Source organism: Crocodylus siamensis, chromosome 6, assembly GCF_052110815.1.
Source record: "Crocodylus siamensis isolate JL-2025a chromosome 6, ASM5211081v1, whole genome shotgun sequence".
Classification (NCBI taxonomy): Eukaryota; Metazoa; Chordata; order Crocodylia; family Crocodylidae; genus Crocodylus; species Crocodylus siamensis.
The window spans coordinates 98,558,207-98,574,617 of NC_143400.1; the positions used below are offsets into that span (position 1 = coordinate 98,558,207).

Genomic DNA, 16,411 nt, shown 5'->3' on the forward strand with positions numbered 1-16,411 from the left:
GCCTTGAGCTTCAAGGCTGTCCCCAGCAGCTGCCTCCAGCACACTTCACACTAAGGTCTCAGGAGAAGCTGCTTGGGACACCCCAGTGCAGCAACCGTGATGCTAACAGTTTCTCGCAGCCAAATTCTTACTTGATGTATTAAACCTGTCCAGTGGAAAGTCCTAACATGTGGGGAAGGAGCCTTACAGTTACACTCTCCCAGTTAGTAACATACCAAATATACTTGCATTGTGGTTTGAGCAAAACAATATTGGCAGTTTTAATTAAATAACAAAGATGTCAGGTAAGACTTTGTTTATAAGACTTTGTTTAGCAGTTATCACCAATGATGGTCACTTATCCAGATATCAATATTGGCATCTCCAATGTTTGACAGCCTCCTCCATCCTTTTCCTCTCCCTCCCTGCTCCCAGGCTTTTAAGCAATGCTCTTCTTTCCCTGGAGCAGCAGCCTGGGCTTGGAAGGGTGGCTGAAAGCTGCTTTCGCTCCCGTCCCCTGGAGCTGAGTTCTGTCTTGCATCTCTGAGAGCCACGGCACAGAATCTCACCTCAGATGTGCTAATAAAAGTTCACTCTTCCTTTCATGTGGCTTTTCTCTTCATCTGAGCCAGTTATTCCTAGGAATGCTGGAGCCTCTTTAACACCAAAGATCGATGGTAGAAACACAGTGCACGACAACCTTGCCCCATGCAAGATGAAGTAGAAATGGTGGTGGCGGCAACCATCAGTCCTCCTGGATCATGGTGTATGCATGAGGGCCACCCAGACCTTCAATGCATATGCCTGGGCAGGAATTTTTGGAGGAGTGGAGGCTGCCCAGACCTTCCATCCTCAGTTTAGGCCACTGAGAGAATCCACAGACCAGACTGAGTCCAGGTGTTTGGTCCCTCTGTGGCTGTAGTTATACAGCTGTCTGGAAATTGGACCCAGGTCTCCTGTGTGGTAGACAAGGATTCTACCACTGAACCACAGGGGACTCCTGAAGTAGAAATGCTGGGAACCCAACAACAGCCTTTCAGGTGCAGTAAGGTTCAAATGATTGCTTCCTGGCTTGTTGATCCATCATTCTGGCCCTATTATTGATTTGTTTTCAGCATCACTCAGCAAGGGAAGAGTGCAGTGTCAGAGCTATGTATGAGACTCTTATCATTACTCATAGCCTCAGGATCCAATGTAATAAGATTCTCTCATTAAAAAAAAAATCCTGCTCAGATTTGGAGACTCCATTTACAAAGAAATGAACTTGTTGCTTATGGTGGATTTTTTTGTACAGTCACTGGAGAAGCATGTGGTGTATTTGTTTCCCTCTGCTCTGGCCACATTTTTGTCACTTGGCAAACCACCCTTACCTTGGCAGATCCTTTATAAATGCTAGTAATAACAGGTCTGCTCCCCTTCCTGCATGCATGTTCCTCCCCTATGAAGAGGAGGAAAGCCCCCCTTAGGGATCATTTTATTGCTGCTGTAAATGGGAATTGTGTTAGAACTAATGAGATTGTATAACAGGGGCTTCTACTGCTGTCTCCTCCCAGCAGGGATTTCTTTAAAAAGCTTGGACAAAGGATGTGTGAGCCATCATGACTCCAGTACCAAAGCTCTGCAGGCAACGGTACGAAAATCTGACCAAAAGAGAATGAGAAATGCATGTTAGTAAATGTAAATGTGTAACAGTAAATTCCTTCCTCGAGAGTGGTGGGGCATGGCACTTCCCCAGGGTCTCTTGAGCATATATTGACATTTCGTAGAAGCAGGATGTTGGCTCCTGTGGCTCCCCTGTTTTACTCGTGGCAGGTTTGGGTGTGAGGTCTGTGTCGTGTCAGGGTTGATGGTCATCTCACGCAAAGTTGAGATTTATAGGTTTGTCTGGGTTGGTTTGGACAGGGCTGATCCTGCCTCAGGCAGGGGGTTAGGCTAGATGTGATCTCTGAAGCTCCCTGCCAGCCTACTGCTCAATGATGCTATGAAAGAATTTGTGCAGCTGTAGATTAAGTGGGTATTTTTATACAATGTTTTCATTACCACCCAGCACAAGGATCTACAACCTGCAGACTGCATCTGACTTGCAGAGCTGTCAGAGGGAAAAGCACCAGAACCAGATGCTGTTCAACGCTGAGAATTGTAAAGCGCTCCATCTGGGGAGGAAAAATCCATGACAAACCTATAAGCCAAAAGGGACCTGGGGGTCATCATTGACCATAAAATGAGTATAAGCACCAGTGTGATGCTGCAGTTAGCAGGGCAAACAATACTCTTGTCATGCATCAGCCGGTGCATCTCAAGCAAAACTAAGGAAGTTATTCCCCGGCTCCACTCAGCACTGGTGATGCTGCAGCTGGAGCGCTGCATCCAGTTCTGGGTGCCACACTTCTGGAAGGATGTGGAGAAGTTGAGAGAGTCCAGAGAAGAGCCATTCATATGGTTAGAGGCCTGAAAAGCACGCCATACGAAGAAAGGTGACAGATATGGGACTGTTTAGCCTAGAAAAGAGAAAACTTTGGGGCGATTTGGTGGCAGCTTACAAATATATCAGGGGTGAGCATCAGGGGATAGGTGAACAACTATTCACGAAAGTGACCGGGGGAAACCAGTAGTAATGGTCATAAACTCCTAGAAGAAGGTTTCAGACCGGATCTAATGAAAAACTTCTTCACTGCATATCATGCCGACCAGTACTGTCTTGTGTATGGTGCTGCCCCATCTGCCGCTCTTCTCATCTCCTACTGTTGGCTCTCTGGGGCAGGGTCTGTCTTGCTCTGCATGTGCAGCACCTATCACGATGAGGTCTCAGCCCGTGACTGGGGCTCCCAGGAGCCACGATGAAATTCCAGTACCGCTATCCCTATGACTACAACACGGAACTGCTGTTCTAAGGACAGAAAGCCAAATTCTGTCTGGCATTTAGAAACAGTCTGCAACGTGAACTGATATGACATCAAGGAATTGGATGCAGTATTGTTCAGTCATTTAGATTCCACATTCCCTTTTTTTTCCTCCTGCTCAGAATCAGCTTTTACAAAACCTCAGATTCTGTCATTTTCAATAAACTGACAAGGGTTTCCAAGAAAAAGTCACCATTTCCCACAACTGCAATAGCAACGTAGCTGAGACATCACAGACATTCCCTGTGCTTGGGACAGTGGTGGCAAAGTCGGGCAAATCCCTGAGGGTGCAGTGCAGGGTCCAAATTGCACTTTGACTCTGGGGGGTGGAGAGGGGGGTGTCTGCAAAAAAAAAAAGGGCTGTCCATCATGATGCCTTAATAAAACCAGAGACACCACCCCAGGTTATGATTTTAAAATTTTACATGGGGGCTCTCATGTCCTATGGCAGGGCTCAGCCCCACTGAGTTCCCCCATAATTTGAGCCCTGGTGTAGTGGCATGGCTGCACTCCCCTTTTGGAGTGGAGCGCAGTGGGGGACTTTTTGAAGGCCCCAGAGCAGGTGAAAATCCTCCCTCCCCCTTCCTGCTCAAAGGCACACCGCCTCCCCTGCTTTCCCGGCTTCCTTCCTGCCTTTCCCTGCTGTCCTGGGGACGGGAAGCGCTGGAGCCCTTCCTGGTCGGGGTGGGAGCAAGAGCAGCAGGGATTGCCAGGGGCTCCCCCTCCCTGCCTGGGCCGGCTGTGGGGAACTGCTCCCCAGCTGCCCTGTTGCTGCTGGTCCCCTCCCGGCTGAGCCCAGCTCCAGCTCAGCCTGGCTGCCTCCAGCTCCACACCCACAAACACACACACACAACAGGGGAGAACGGAAGGGTGGCTGGTGGGGGTACAGGCAGGTCGGGGCTGGGGGGAGAATAGGAGAGGGGGGAGGGGGGGCTGACATGCACTTGCTTTGGGCACTTAAGCCCTGGAGGCTCCTGCTAGGCAGGCTGCCTGCACTGGTGGGGCTGAGGCAGCTGGAGCAGGGGTACGGCCCCCCTGCCGCGGGGGTCTTGACCCACACCCCCTGGGTGTGCCCTGCCTGGGTGGAGAACAGGTCCGGTGCTGGGGCTAGGGCTGCCAGCGTCGTCTGCACCTGCCCCGGGGCGGCCCACACCTCGCCATGACAGCATGTCCACGATGTGCCGTGCCAATGTGCCCATGCACATTGACTGGCCCATGACGCCCCTGCCAACGTGCCCGTAACACCTGTGCCAATGTGCCCGTGCCTGCGATGCCCCTGCCAACGTGCCTGTGCCGCCCCTGCCAATGTGTCCATGCCTGTGACACCCACGCCAACATGCCTGTGATGCCCCTGCCAACATGCCCGTGCCCGCAACGCCCCTGCCAATGTGCCTATGATGCCTGTGCCAATGTGCCTGTGACGCCCGTGCCAATGTGCCTGCGAAGCCCATGCCAATGTGCCCATGACGCCTGTGGCAATGTGCCCGCGGCACCTGTGCCAATGTGCCCGCGATGCCCCTGCCAATGTGCCTGTGCCGCCCCTGCCAATGTGGCCATGCCTGCGACACCCATGCCAACATGCCTGTGATGCCCCTGCCAACATGCCCGTGCCCGCAACGCCCCTGCCAATGTGCCTGCGACGCCCGTGCCAATGTGCCTGCGACGCCCGTGCCAACGTGCCTGCGACGCCCGTGCCAATGTGCCCATGACGCCTGTGGCAATGTGCCCGCGGCACCTGTGCCAATGTGCCCGCGATGCCCCTGCCAATGTGCCCGTGCCACCTGTGCCAACATGCCCATGCCCGCAACGCCCCTGCCAATGTGCCTATGATGCCCGTGCCAGTGTGCCTGTGACACCCGTGCCAATGTGCCCATGACGCCTGTGCCAATGTGCTCGCGATGCCCCTGCCAATGTGCCCATGACGCCCGTGCCAATGTGGCCATGCCTGCGACACCCATGCCAACATGCCTGTGATGCCCCTGCCAACATGCCCGTGCCTGCGACACCCGTCCCAATGTGCCTGCAAAGCCCATGCCAATATGCCCATGATGCCTGTGGCAATGTGCTCGCGGCACCTGTGCCAATGTGCCCGTGCCGCCCCTGCCAATGTGGCCATGCCTGCGACACCCATGCCAACATGCCTGTGATGCCCCTGCCAACATGCCCGTGCCACCTGTGCCAACATGCCCGTGCCCGCAACACCCGTGCCAACGTGCCCGTGACGCCTGTGCCAACGTGCCCGTGCCTGCGATGCCCCTGCCAACGTGCCTATGATGCCTGTGCCAACATGCCTGTGCCTACAACACCCCTGCCAACGTGGCTGCGACGCCCGTGCCAACATGCCCGTGCCAACGTGCCTGTGCCTGCGACGCCCGTGCCAACGTGGCTGCGACGCCCGTGCCAGCGCGCCTGTGACACCCGTGGCGGCGACGCCGGTGCGGCCGTGCGGGCGCGCCTGAGGGGGCTCCAGTGCGGCGGTGCCCGTCGCGACCCGGCTCGCGGCGCTGCGGCGGGCGGGGCGGGGCCTGCAGGGATGGCCCAGCGGGCCGGGGCGGGCCGGGGCGGGGCCGGGCGCACCTGAGGCGGGCGGGCCTTGGGGCGGGGAAGGGGCCGGGCCGGGGGAGCGCTCACCTGGCCCCTGGGCCCGGCCCGGCCCCGCGCGGGGCGGTCGCTGATTGGGCGGCTCGGGCCGGTCACGTGGGGGCGCCGCGCGGCCCCGCCGCCATTTTGCCTGGAAACTTTGGAATTTCAAAGCGGCGCGAGCGGGAGGCGGCGGCGGCGGCAGCAGCGGCGGCGGCGGCGGCGGCGGCGGCGGGGCCGCCACGAGCCCAGCCGGGGGCCGCCCCCGCCCGCGCTGCCCGGGACGGGCCGGGGCGGCACCATGCCCGTTCGGAAGCAAGGTGGGGGCGCGGCGGGAGCGGGCTCCTCACGGCCCGGGGGGGGGCAACTTGGGTTTGCTCGGCGGGCCGGGGCGGGTGGGCAGCTGCTCGCGGGCCCCGCTGACCGCGCCGTGCCGCCCGCAGACACCCGCCGCGCGCTGCGCCTGCTGGAGGAGTACCGCGCCAAGCTGAGCCACGCCGAGGACCGACAGCTGCGGAGCTCCCTCGAGCGCGTCATCGGCATCTTCCAGAGCAGCCTCTTCCAGGCGCTCATCGGTGAGTGTCGGCCGTGCACGGGGCGGGGCGGGGAAGCCGAGCTGCCGCGAGCAGGGCCCGGCTGCGCCTCAGCCGGCGGCTGGGGGGGGGCGGCGAGACACGGTGCCAGGAAAGTTGCGGGGAAGCGGGCGCTGTCCCCGTCCGGCCGCACGGCTCGCTCCCCTCGCTGCCCCCTGCGGTACAAGTCCTTCTAGAAATATTTGAGTAGTCCTGGAGCTTCATCCTCCTGCTCTTCCATTCTCCTGAGCCAAGTTGGTCATAACGTTATTCGGGGGAAAAATTGTTGTTGGTGTGGTTTTTTTTTTTTTTTTTTTTTTTATCACTTCTTATTTTTCCCAGTTAAATGTCAGAAGTGAAGGCCTGCAGGTGTGGCTGCATAGATAAGAGTGCATTCACCCTGCCAGCAGTAAGGAATTGAATACTGTCATTAATAAGTAATATTTAAACTTGCTGGTGTAGAAGGGCAAAGCCTTTCTTAAAAGTGCCTTTGTCTCTGGGGGTATTTTTCTTGCCTTGAGGTGCTGTGGGATGCAGGGGTGCTAGTGTTCTGGCCCGGCCTGGCCAGCCAAGCCTGGAGCAGACCCACCCAGGACTGGGCTGGGGCCCCGCGCCGTCTCCACCCGCTGTTCCAGCGTGCAGGACTGCAGCCTGCTGCCTCCCCCCAGACCTCTGGGCAGTCCTTTGTGCCCAGCAGCATGGTGCCCCAGGGGCTGCTTGCCCACGGGCTGCTTAATGGGTCCCGGTTGATCTTGGGACTTTGATCGTTTGATGTGGCACAGCCTAAAACAAGCACCAAGTCCTTTCAGCTCTTCTCTCATAATCCTGTCTAGTATTCTCCTGTGCTTCAGTCTTATTAAAAAAGATTATGATACAGTGACTGTTTTCACTGTTGCATTCTGAAATGGAAGTCCTGTATTAACACCACTTTAAACTTGTGAATTTAAACATCCCATATCTGACTAGCAAAGGCGAAGTCAGTTTCATGAAGAAAGGCTTGGCTGAGTTTGAGGGATGGGTGCACGAGCCCTCTGTAGTGGATCAAACTAGTGAAGTTTCTTAATACTAGTCATACTTGGTGTTGTTGAAGAGTTTGTGGTTTTTTTTCTCATCCACTTTTGCACTACCCTGCCATATTAATTTTGTTGGAATTTAGTAATGGCTCATGAATTTACGTGTTAAAAATTCGTAGAAGTTTATTCTTTATTCCTTCCGTCTAGAAAACAAAGAGGAAACCTGTTCCAGCTCCTTCCTCTAAATATCATAATGATAATTCCTCAGGCTAAAGGAGCTCGTCTCTTCTATGGCATTAGCCTTTGATACCGTGATCTCTTCTGCTCTAATACTATCTGTAAAATTATTTAAGCTATCTTTATCAACAGTACAGGAATTTATGAAACACCAAGTCAGTGCTCATGTTGCAGTATATACTTTATTCCTTTTCTTCTGTGTGCTGGCAGGATGTAGAAACAAGGGTGTTTTTGCAGATAGCACTGATGTGAGGGAGTGTAGTGCTTTGACATCCCATTGTCTCATTGTTGCTTTAAGGTAAACTACTTCACAGAAGTTTTAGAGCTCTTTGTCTTACTCAAATAGGTTAAAGCTGCATGGCATGCAAACTGAGTTCAGGAGGAGTATTATGTCTTAAAAACCTGTGAGACTTATTTTCTAATGAAAGAGGAAAAACAGCTGTGTTTTGATTGCACTTATATGCGACCCTTTCCAGAGAAGGCACAGGGTGGCTTGCAGCAACAACATAATGTATAAAACCAGAATAAAACATTGGAATAAAGTATAACAAAACTAGGGGTTCATGGATAAAGATTTTCTTGGTTGATACCAATAGCCGGTTATTAACCAACCAGATTGGCATCAGCCAATCTGATAACCGATTATTTAGTAATAATGCAAGGCATTTTAAAGTACTGGCATAAATAAACCTTCGTTTGTTTGTTTTCTTTTTCTCTGGCACACTCCAGCCTCCTGTGTCACATGCATCAGCATCCCCATGCTTAAAACTGGAAGCAGGGTGCTTGAACGAATGAGGGTGCTCATCGAATGAGCTCTAGTTCAAGTGCCGCCGCCACCCTTTTAAAGTGCAGGAACACTTAAGCTGAGCAGAGTGAGGGCGGACGTGGGCTGCTTTCTGTGGACTCGGGGCTCTCGGTCCTGTTCCCTCTGCCCCAGAAGCTCCATGCTGGCCACACGCCCCTGCCCACCCAGCAGTGGGGTGCACAACTTGCTGCCTCCAGTGGTGCCAGACATTAGGCGATTTGTGTGGCCAGTATGGGGCTCCCAAGGGAAAGCGCAGCAGAGCAGAGAACCTTGAGCCCACAATGGGTAGCCCATGTCTAGGCACAAATCTGATGGGGGGCACATGCCACCACTGCATGCACCCCCTTGGGGAAATGGGGCAAGTTGTCCCCCCCACACCCCTCTGGAAGAGCCACAGGTGGCTTAGTCTTGCTCCCAGGCCCAACCCCAGGTCCTGTGTACCACCCTGGCTGGGTAGCAGGAAACATGGTGGGAGGTAGGGAAAAGGGCACCAAGTGGAGTAGTTGTTAGCCAGGCAACAGAAGTAAAGCAGCAAGCTGGGCAGGAAGCAGAGAGCCCTATTAGGAAGGGGGTTGAAGTGGCACATGAGGCTTAAGTTGTGGCACACCTCCTCAAAAGTTTAGCTCCCCACTGGGCTGTTTATTCAACTCGCTTGTGAGCCTAAACATATCCTGGCGGGAGGTTTAGGAGGAGCAGAATAACCTTAAGTTTTCCCAACTTGAAAGTTTGACTTCAAATGCTTGCTTCTATTTTAAATTGATTTTTAGTACTTTAATATCTTTAACCCAACTTTATATCTCACTTTTTAGGTGCATAATATTAAAACATGCTATGATTTGGGTCTGTTCCTTGACTGACTGACTTTTTTTTTACTTCCCCGCTGGCCAGCAAATATCTGTCCCTTTTGAAGCCTCAATATTTTAAGTCTTAAAAGGAGAAAAATGTACTTTGTGAAGATGGTACTGAGCATGCCATTTCTCAAGTCAGATGACAATTACATTTCTCGGAGGGCAAGCCTAAGACTCCCAAATCTAGTCAGGGAGATGAGCAAGTAGACAACACTTGCTCAGAACATTCTGTGAAATAGTCTGAATTTAGATATTCTTGCAGTATTTCTGGGAAACCATTCTTATTAGATTAATTATTCCATAGCAAGATTTAATAGTTTCTAGTAACTTCCTAACTAAAGTAATATAAATAGTGGTCTTTTAATGGAAGTTGGAAAATGAGTGGCATAGTTAAAAATTGGCATTGATGGGTTGGTATGTATCACTGTGTTATGGTAATTCCTTTTAGTCTGTATTTTCTTACTTACAAGTACAGTAACTTTTTTGCGACTATTCCTGAGTAACTTCTGTTACAATGATTACAACTTAAGTTGATTTTGGTGATGATCTATCAAGATAAAGGGAGAGTAGGTAGGATTTTAAACTCAGTTTGATAAAGAATTTGATATTCACCCCGAAAAGGGGGGGAGGGGTTGCGCTCTATGTTAAGGAGCAATATACATCAACCCTCATCAAGACAGAATCAAAGGATGAGGAAGTAGAAGGACTGTGGGTTAGGCTACATGGAGGGCAAGGAGAAAAGGATTTGGTGGTAGGGGTCTGCTACAGACCCCCACATCAAGGGGAAGAAATAGATTTGGGGCTCCTGAGGCAACTCTCAGAGACCATAAAAGCTAAAGAGGCGGTGGTCATGGGGGACCTAAACTACCCGGACATCTGCTGGGAGACACAGACAGCAAAGTCCCACCGCTCACGCAGGTTTCTAACCTGTGTACAGGACCTCCACCTGACGCAGGAGGTACATGGTCCCACTAGGGGGAATGCCTTACTGGATCTGGTATTGGCAACGGGGGATGACATAGTAGGGGACCTACAGATCGGTAGCCATCTGGGGGACAGTGATCACCTAAAAGTACAATTCAACATAAGGCGTCGAGTGGGTAAGGTAACCAGTAGGGTGAACGTGCTGGACTTTAGGAAAGCTGATTTCAGCGAACTCAGGCGATTAGTGAAGGATGCACTGCAGAGTAGTAGTTTTGAAATGATGGGAGCCCAAGAAGGGTGGCTGTGCCTTAAGGAAGCTATCCTTCTCGCACAAAGCGAGACGATCCCCGTGCGAGGTAAAAGAGGGAAAGGGGCCAGGAGGCTTCCCTGGCTGACCAGAGAAATCCAGGGCAGACTAAGGGCCAAAAGGGGAGCACATAAAAAGTGGAAACAGGGAGAGATCACCAAAGAGGAATATACCTCTTCTGCTCGTGCTTGTAGGGAGGCAGTTAGACAGGCCAAAGCTACCATGGAGCTGAGGATGGCAACCCAAGTAAAAGACAATAAGAAATTGTTTTTTAGATATATAGGGAGTAAAAGGAAGGCCCAGGGAGGAATAGGACCCCTGCTAAATGGGCAGAAACAATTGGTGACGGACAGAGGGGACAAGGCTGAACTCCTCAACGAGTTCTTCGCCTCAGTGTTCCTAAGTGAGAGGCATGACAAGTCTCTCACTGGGAGTGTAGGGAGGCAGCAGCAAGGCACCAGACTTCCATGCGTGGACCCTGAGGTGGTGCAGGGTCACTTGGAGGAACTGGATGCCTTTAAGTCGGCAGGCCCGGATGAGCTCCATCCGAGGGTACTGAAGGCACTGGCCGACATCATTGCAGAGCCACTGGCGGGAATATTTGAATGCTCGTGGCGCACGGGTCAAGTCCCGGAGGACTGGAAAAGGGCCAATGTGGTTCCCATTTTCAAGAAGGGGAGGAAGGAGGACCCGGGTAACTATAGGCCAGTCAGTCTCACCTCCATCCTTGGCAAAATCTTTGAGAAAATCATCAAGGCTCACATTTGTGAGAGCCCGGCAGGACAAATTATGCTGAGGGGAAACCAGCACGGGTTCGTGGCAGGTAGATCGTGCCTGACCAATCTAGTCTCTTTTTATGACCAGGTCACAAAACGCCTCGACGCAGGAGGAGGGGTGGATGTCGTATACTTGGACTTCAGGAAGGCCTTTGATACGGTATCCCACCCCATACTGGTGAACAAGTTAAGGGGCTGTGACTTGGATTACTGCACAGTCCGGTGGGTGGAGAATTGGCTGGAGGGTCGAACCCAGAGAGTTGTGGTGGATGGGTCGGTTTCAACCTGGAAGAGTGTGGGCAGTGGGGTCCCGCAGGGCTCGGTGCTTGGTCCGATACTCTTTAATGTCTTCATCAGCGACTTGGACGAGGGGGTGAAATGTACTCTGTCCAAGTTTGCAGATGACACTAAGCTATGGGGCGAAGTGGACACGCCGGAGGGCAGGGAACAGCTGCAAGCAGACCTGGACAGGTTAGACAAGTGGGCAGAAAACAACAGAATGCAGTTCAACAAGGAGAAACGCAAAGTGCTGCATCTAGGGAGGAAAAATGTCCAGCACACCTACAGCCTAGGAAATGACCTGCTGGGTGGCACGGAAGTGGAAAGGGATCTTGGAGTCCTAGTGGACTCCAAGATGAACATGAGTCGGCAGTGTGACGAAACCATCAGAAAAGCCAATGGCACTTTATCGTGCATCAGCAGATGCATGACAAATAGGTCCAAGGAGGTGATACTTCCCCTCTATCGGGCGCTGGTCAGACCGCAGCTGGAGTACTGCGTGCAATTCTGGGCGCCGCACTTCAAGAAGGATGCGGATAACCTGGAGAGGGTCCAGAGAAGGGCCACTCGTATGGTTAAGGGCCTGCAGGCCAAGCCCTACGAGGAGAGATTAGAGAAACTGGACCTTTTCAGCCTCCGCAAGAGAAGGTTGAGAGGCGACCTGGTGGCTGCCTATAAGTTCGTCAGGGGGGCACAGAAGGGAATTGGTGAGTATTTATTCACCAAGGCGCCCCCGGGGGTTACAAGAAATAATGGCCACAAGCTAGAGGAGAGCAGATTTAGATTGGATATTAGGAGGAACTTCTTCACAGTTCGAGTGGCCAAGGTCTGGAACAGGCTCCCAAGGGAGGTGGTGCTCTCCCCTACCCTGGGGGTATTCAAGAGAAGGTTGGATGTGTATCTAGCTGGGGTAATGTAGGCCCAGCACTCTTTCCTGCTTATGCAGGGGGTCGGACTCGATGATCTATTGAGGTCCCTTCCGACCCTAGCATCTATGAATCTATGAATCTTAAGAGGCAGTAATCCTGGGGATGTCTTTAGGCCACAGACTCTTCGCATGTATATACAGTCATTTTATTGAAGTACAGGTCTTTGTTTAGTTTTTTGATTTATAAACTTCAGAGGAAAACATGTATCTACTTAAACAGTAGGTTAGATTCTATGAAGCAATTTCTACATATAAATTTAAAAGTGTGTTTTTTCTTTTTTTATGATTTAAGGCCTGTCTGGACTTTCCTTCTTTAGCATGCCAAATTGTAATGGTTCTCTTGAAATATACTCATTTATGCCTGTAAAAGGAGATGGTTTTTCTGTTTAGCTAAGGCATTCCTTTTTGTTTTGTCAGTGAACACTAAAAATTATGCTGCTTTTGTTCCTATTTGAGGGTGGTGGGAAGAACTGTAGAAATTCAAAATGGGTGGTTCTTTGCTGCTTCATGCATCCATTCTGGATTATGCAGATTTTCTGACTTCAATCATGTAAAATGCTGGCTGCTCCTAGATCAGTTGTACTTGGCCTCTTTCAGGTTCATAGTACCCCTTCTCCCCTCTTCTGAATGTGGCTGCATCCCCAGCTGAGAACCACTGTTTGTGCTATGTTGGCTGACCTTGGTGCTTCTCAAACGGTCCTGCTGCCTCTAGATGAAACTGCCCCAAATGCTTGCTGCCCAGCCAGCTTGAAAACCGTTGTGCCATGTGTGCATGCTTCTCCTGTATTAAGGCTCTCTAATCAGCCTAACACTGTCTTGTGCTGTGTAACCCTACCTGATCTGGCACTGCCTACACTCCTTCTGAAAACAAGTGGATGGGATACTTCCACCCATGCCTGTTTTCCTGGAGGAGCATAGGGGGCACTGGGTGAGGAAACGCTGCCCAGTGCCAGGTGGCTTTTGCTGCCTGCTTCAAGGCTGACTTAAGGAATGCTAATACAGGGGGAGTGCTTGGGATAGTTTTAGCTGGCTGCTGTGGCACCCTAGATGAATGCTGCCTGTGACTTTGGAGCTTACCCAAATCTTGACACTACAGGTGGACTTCGAGACAGGAATGGGAATCTTCACAGAACAGTGAGGATTGGGTATAGTTTTCTGGTGAGAAGCTTGGTCTAGCTGGGTTATCCCTGTCTGCTGCAATAGGTTGCAACGGGTTCTGTCCTTGTAATCATTTGCTTCTGCAAAAGATGGAATCATTAATCTCAAAGATCTCCACAGCTCTAGCTTTTGGAACGCAACCTTCTATTCTTCCCCTCCATCCTTCATGCACCTCATCACCCCCAGCATAGTTTGAGAAGGAAAGGTCTATACTGACACTACTCCCTTTCACCAGCCTCTCTCAATCCTTGTCTTCACTGGTGGGGGGGAAGGGGATGTTAATGAACATGTTTAAACCCTTCTTTCTAGTTGTAGACACAATCCCAGTTGCTTTACTGAAAAAGTACTTGTTTTGCCATCCTATGAATGATTCTCTTCCATGACTAGCTTTGGTGCTAGCTTTCCTGTTCTTAGCCTTACCAAATAAGTGTTGTGGTACCATACCAAAGTCTAAATAAATTCTACATCTTGTTGCTGATGGACTTTGATCTGGAGTCAGGATCAAGTATTGCATGGATGGGAATCTCTTTAACATCAACCAACTTACGTTCCAAATCCAGGATAATGTCTCCATTGCTAACCTCCAGTGTGCTGGCAACTGTCATGTGTGTCCACTCAGTTGACCTCCAGGTTACTTTTGATTGTTTCTGTGGAGCATATGAAATGCTTAGACTAGCTATCAACTTTACTAAGACCAAAATCCCTTGCCATTCCACCCCAAACCAACCAGCTGCCCCTCCACATAATAAGGGGCAATCCTTGGAGAATGCTGAACATTTTGCCTACCTGGGTAACCACTTTCCCCAAAAAATAAACACAGACCGCAGTGTTCAGCCCAAGATGAAATCTGCTAATGCTGTCTCTGGACATCTCTGGAATAGTGTCTTTGAGGATTGTGATATCAGGACCCAAACCAAGCTTCTTACCTACCTGGTTTATGTCATCTTTTTACCTTTTTTGGTGTGAAACTTGACTGATGTATTGGAAACCCCTGAAAGCTTTGGAACATTGCCATCAATGTCTACGGCAAATCCTCTGTATCCGTTGGCAGGCCAGAAGAACAACTGCCAGTGCTGTAGTTCAAGCAAACGCCACTAGCATTGAAGCCATGTTTATGTGGCACCCTTTCCATCAGATGGGATGTGTCCATAGGAATGCCTGACAACTGATCCTTTACTCCCAACTCACCAACAATCACTGCTTTAGAGGCAAGCAAAAGAAGAGATTCAAAGATGCCTTGAAGGCCCATCTGAAGTAGTGCTGTATTAGAATCTGTAAGTGGGAGACTGGAACACTGAATCATCCCCCACGGTACCATAATATCACAGGGCACTGATTTCTTGCAAACTTGTTTCACTGTAGAGGTGGATAGATGAGAGACAAAGGGGAACAAAAAAGCTGTGACCTGACATCACCAGAGTCTGCTCCTTCCTCCTAGAACTATTTGCCATGGGTGCAGTCAAACATGTGAATGGTGGGTTGTCCTCCTTGGTCATCTGTGGACTCACTGATAATCTCCCTGTTTACTGGGAGACCCCTGTCATCCTAATGAGGGACCAATGCCAGTGCATCATTGGTTTATATTAGAAGGTTATCTTTGCATTCATCAGAACTGGCAGGTGAAGTTCATATTTTCTTCTCAAAAGGAAGCTCTCGCTATCCAGTGTGAGCTTTTTTTTTGTGGTTGAGTGAGTTGTGGTGGTTTGTTTTTTCTTTTTCTTTTTAAGTTTAAAATTTTTTAGCAAAGTAGTTCTTGATGTCAGGACTAGCAGACTGACAGACTAATTGATAGGTTCATTGGGTGGTATGTTCAGCTTGCAAGTACAGATGATCATGATTTTAAAGTTTGTTATTTTGAGGATTGAGCCTGCCACAACTATGTTCCACACAAAACTATGAATAATGATAAAACTCTTCTTTAAGCTTTGGCTAGCTGAACTTGGTGCTGTTTCACTGCTTAGCTTGGAGGCAGAATAGTTTGCTGTACCATGGCTAATGATGGTACTCTGTTGCCTCCAGACATGTTGTAGCTAGCAGTTAATATTCCTGCATTAGCTGACTATACAGGGAGTTGTCTACAGTAGGGATTTTTGCACCGCTGTTGGCCGTTCTATAGAGGGAGAAACTTAAATTGGCATCAGAAAATCCATTTCTAAGCACCTAATGTATTGAGTGAGAACAGCAAACATGAATTTGTCTAGATTAAGACGTACTTGATGAACCTGATTCCTTTTATGACAAGGTGACAGGCTTAACTTTTCTTGACCACTGGTGAGTCCTCTGCTGGAGCACTGAGTCCAATGTGGGGCAGTGATCTTCAAGAAAGGGATGGACAAACCAGAAAGGGTCCTGCAAAGAGCAGCAAAAATGATTCATGCTCTGGAAAACATGATTTACAAGTAAAGGCTGTAAAAAAAAAAAAAACAAAAAAAAAACAAAAACACCACCCTGAGAATTTTTTTATTTTGGAGGAGAAGACTGAGGAAGATTTGAATGATAAATCTTCAAATACCTGTAGGTTTGGTATAAAAAGAATAGGGATAATTCCTTGTGTCAACAAAGAATAGCCTGGCCTTCAACTGTAAGAAGGGAAATCTGGGTTGCATATTAAAGAGAATTGTTTTCCCACATAAGGGTAATTTAAGCATGGGAACAGTCTAACCAGAGAGGATCTCAGTCCTTGGACATCTTTAAAGAGCAGGTTAGATAAACGTGAAAATATTATTTTCTCTTCTGAGGAGAAAAGTAAGAAATGAATACCTGAGCTTTGCTTTTAAGGTGACCTGTCAGGGGTTCAGAGCCTCTCAGAATTGGCCTTTTAAGCTATAAGACATGTATAAAAATGAGCCCACTTGCTTACCTAAATGTGAAGTTACTGTGCAAGGAAAGAATAGGCAAGTTACCAGAGTTCAGGTAGCTACTCCTAGCATCTTGGGCCTTGTTGAGATTTAATAGTTGTAGTAGTCTAATTTTAAAAAAGTGATTAAAACATTAGCTGAACTGGTGCAAACCTCTGTATCTTAGTTAAGCTAAATCAATGTAAAGTAAATTTAATCTGCATTCAGATAGCTTATAAATCTGCTTTTGAAAAAGTTTAAATGTAAT

General features: G+C 49.8%; 1 protein-coding gene across 13 annotated transcripts in view; it reads left to right on the plus strand.

Annotated features, from left to right (window-relative positions):
- The first annotated feature begins 5,585 nt into the window (after window positions 1-5,585).
- The window catches only part of DLG1 (discs large MAGUK scaffold protein 1), a 313,387-nt gene continuing 302,561 nt past the window's right edge, over window positions 5,586-16,411 (plus strand). For 5 of the 13 annotated variants that reach the window (XM_090054460.1, XM_090054463.1, XM_090054472.1 and 2 more), the window contains exons 1-2: window positions 5,587-5,779; window positions 5,903-6,034. In XM_090054460.1, coding sequence (XP_089910586.1) covers window positions 5,761-5,779; window positions 5,903-6,034 — 151 coding nt within the window. In that variant the 5' untranslated portion in view covers window positions 5,587-5,760. Of the gene's footprint in view, window positions 5,780-5,902; window positions 6,035-16,411 lie in introns of all 13 variants that reach the window. The other 8 variants (XM_090054458.1, XM_090054461.1, XM_090054464.1 and 5 more) reach the window with 3 other exon arrangements.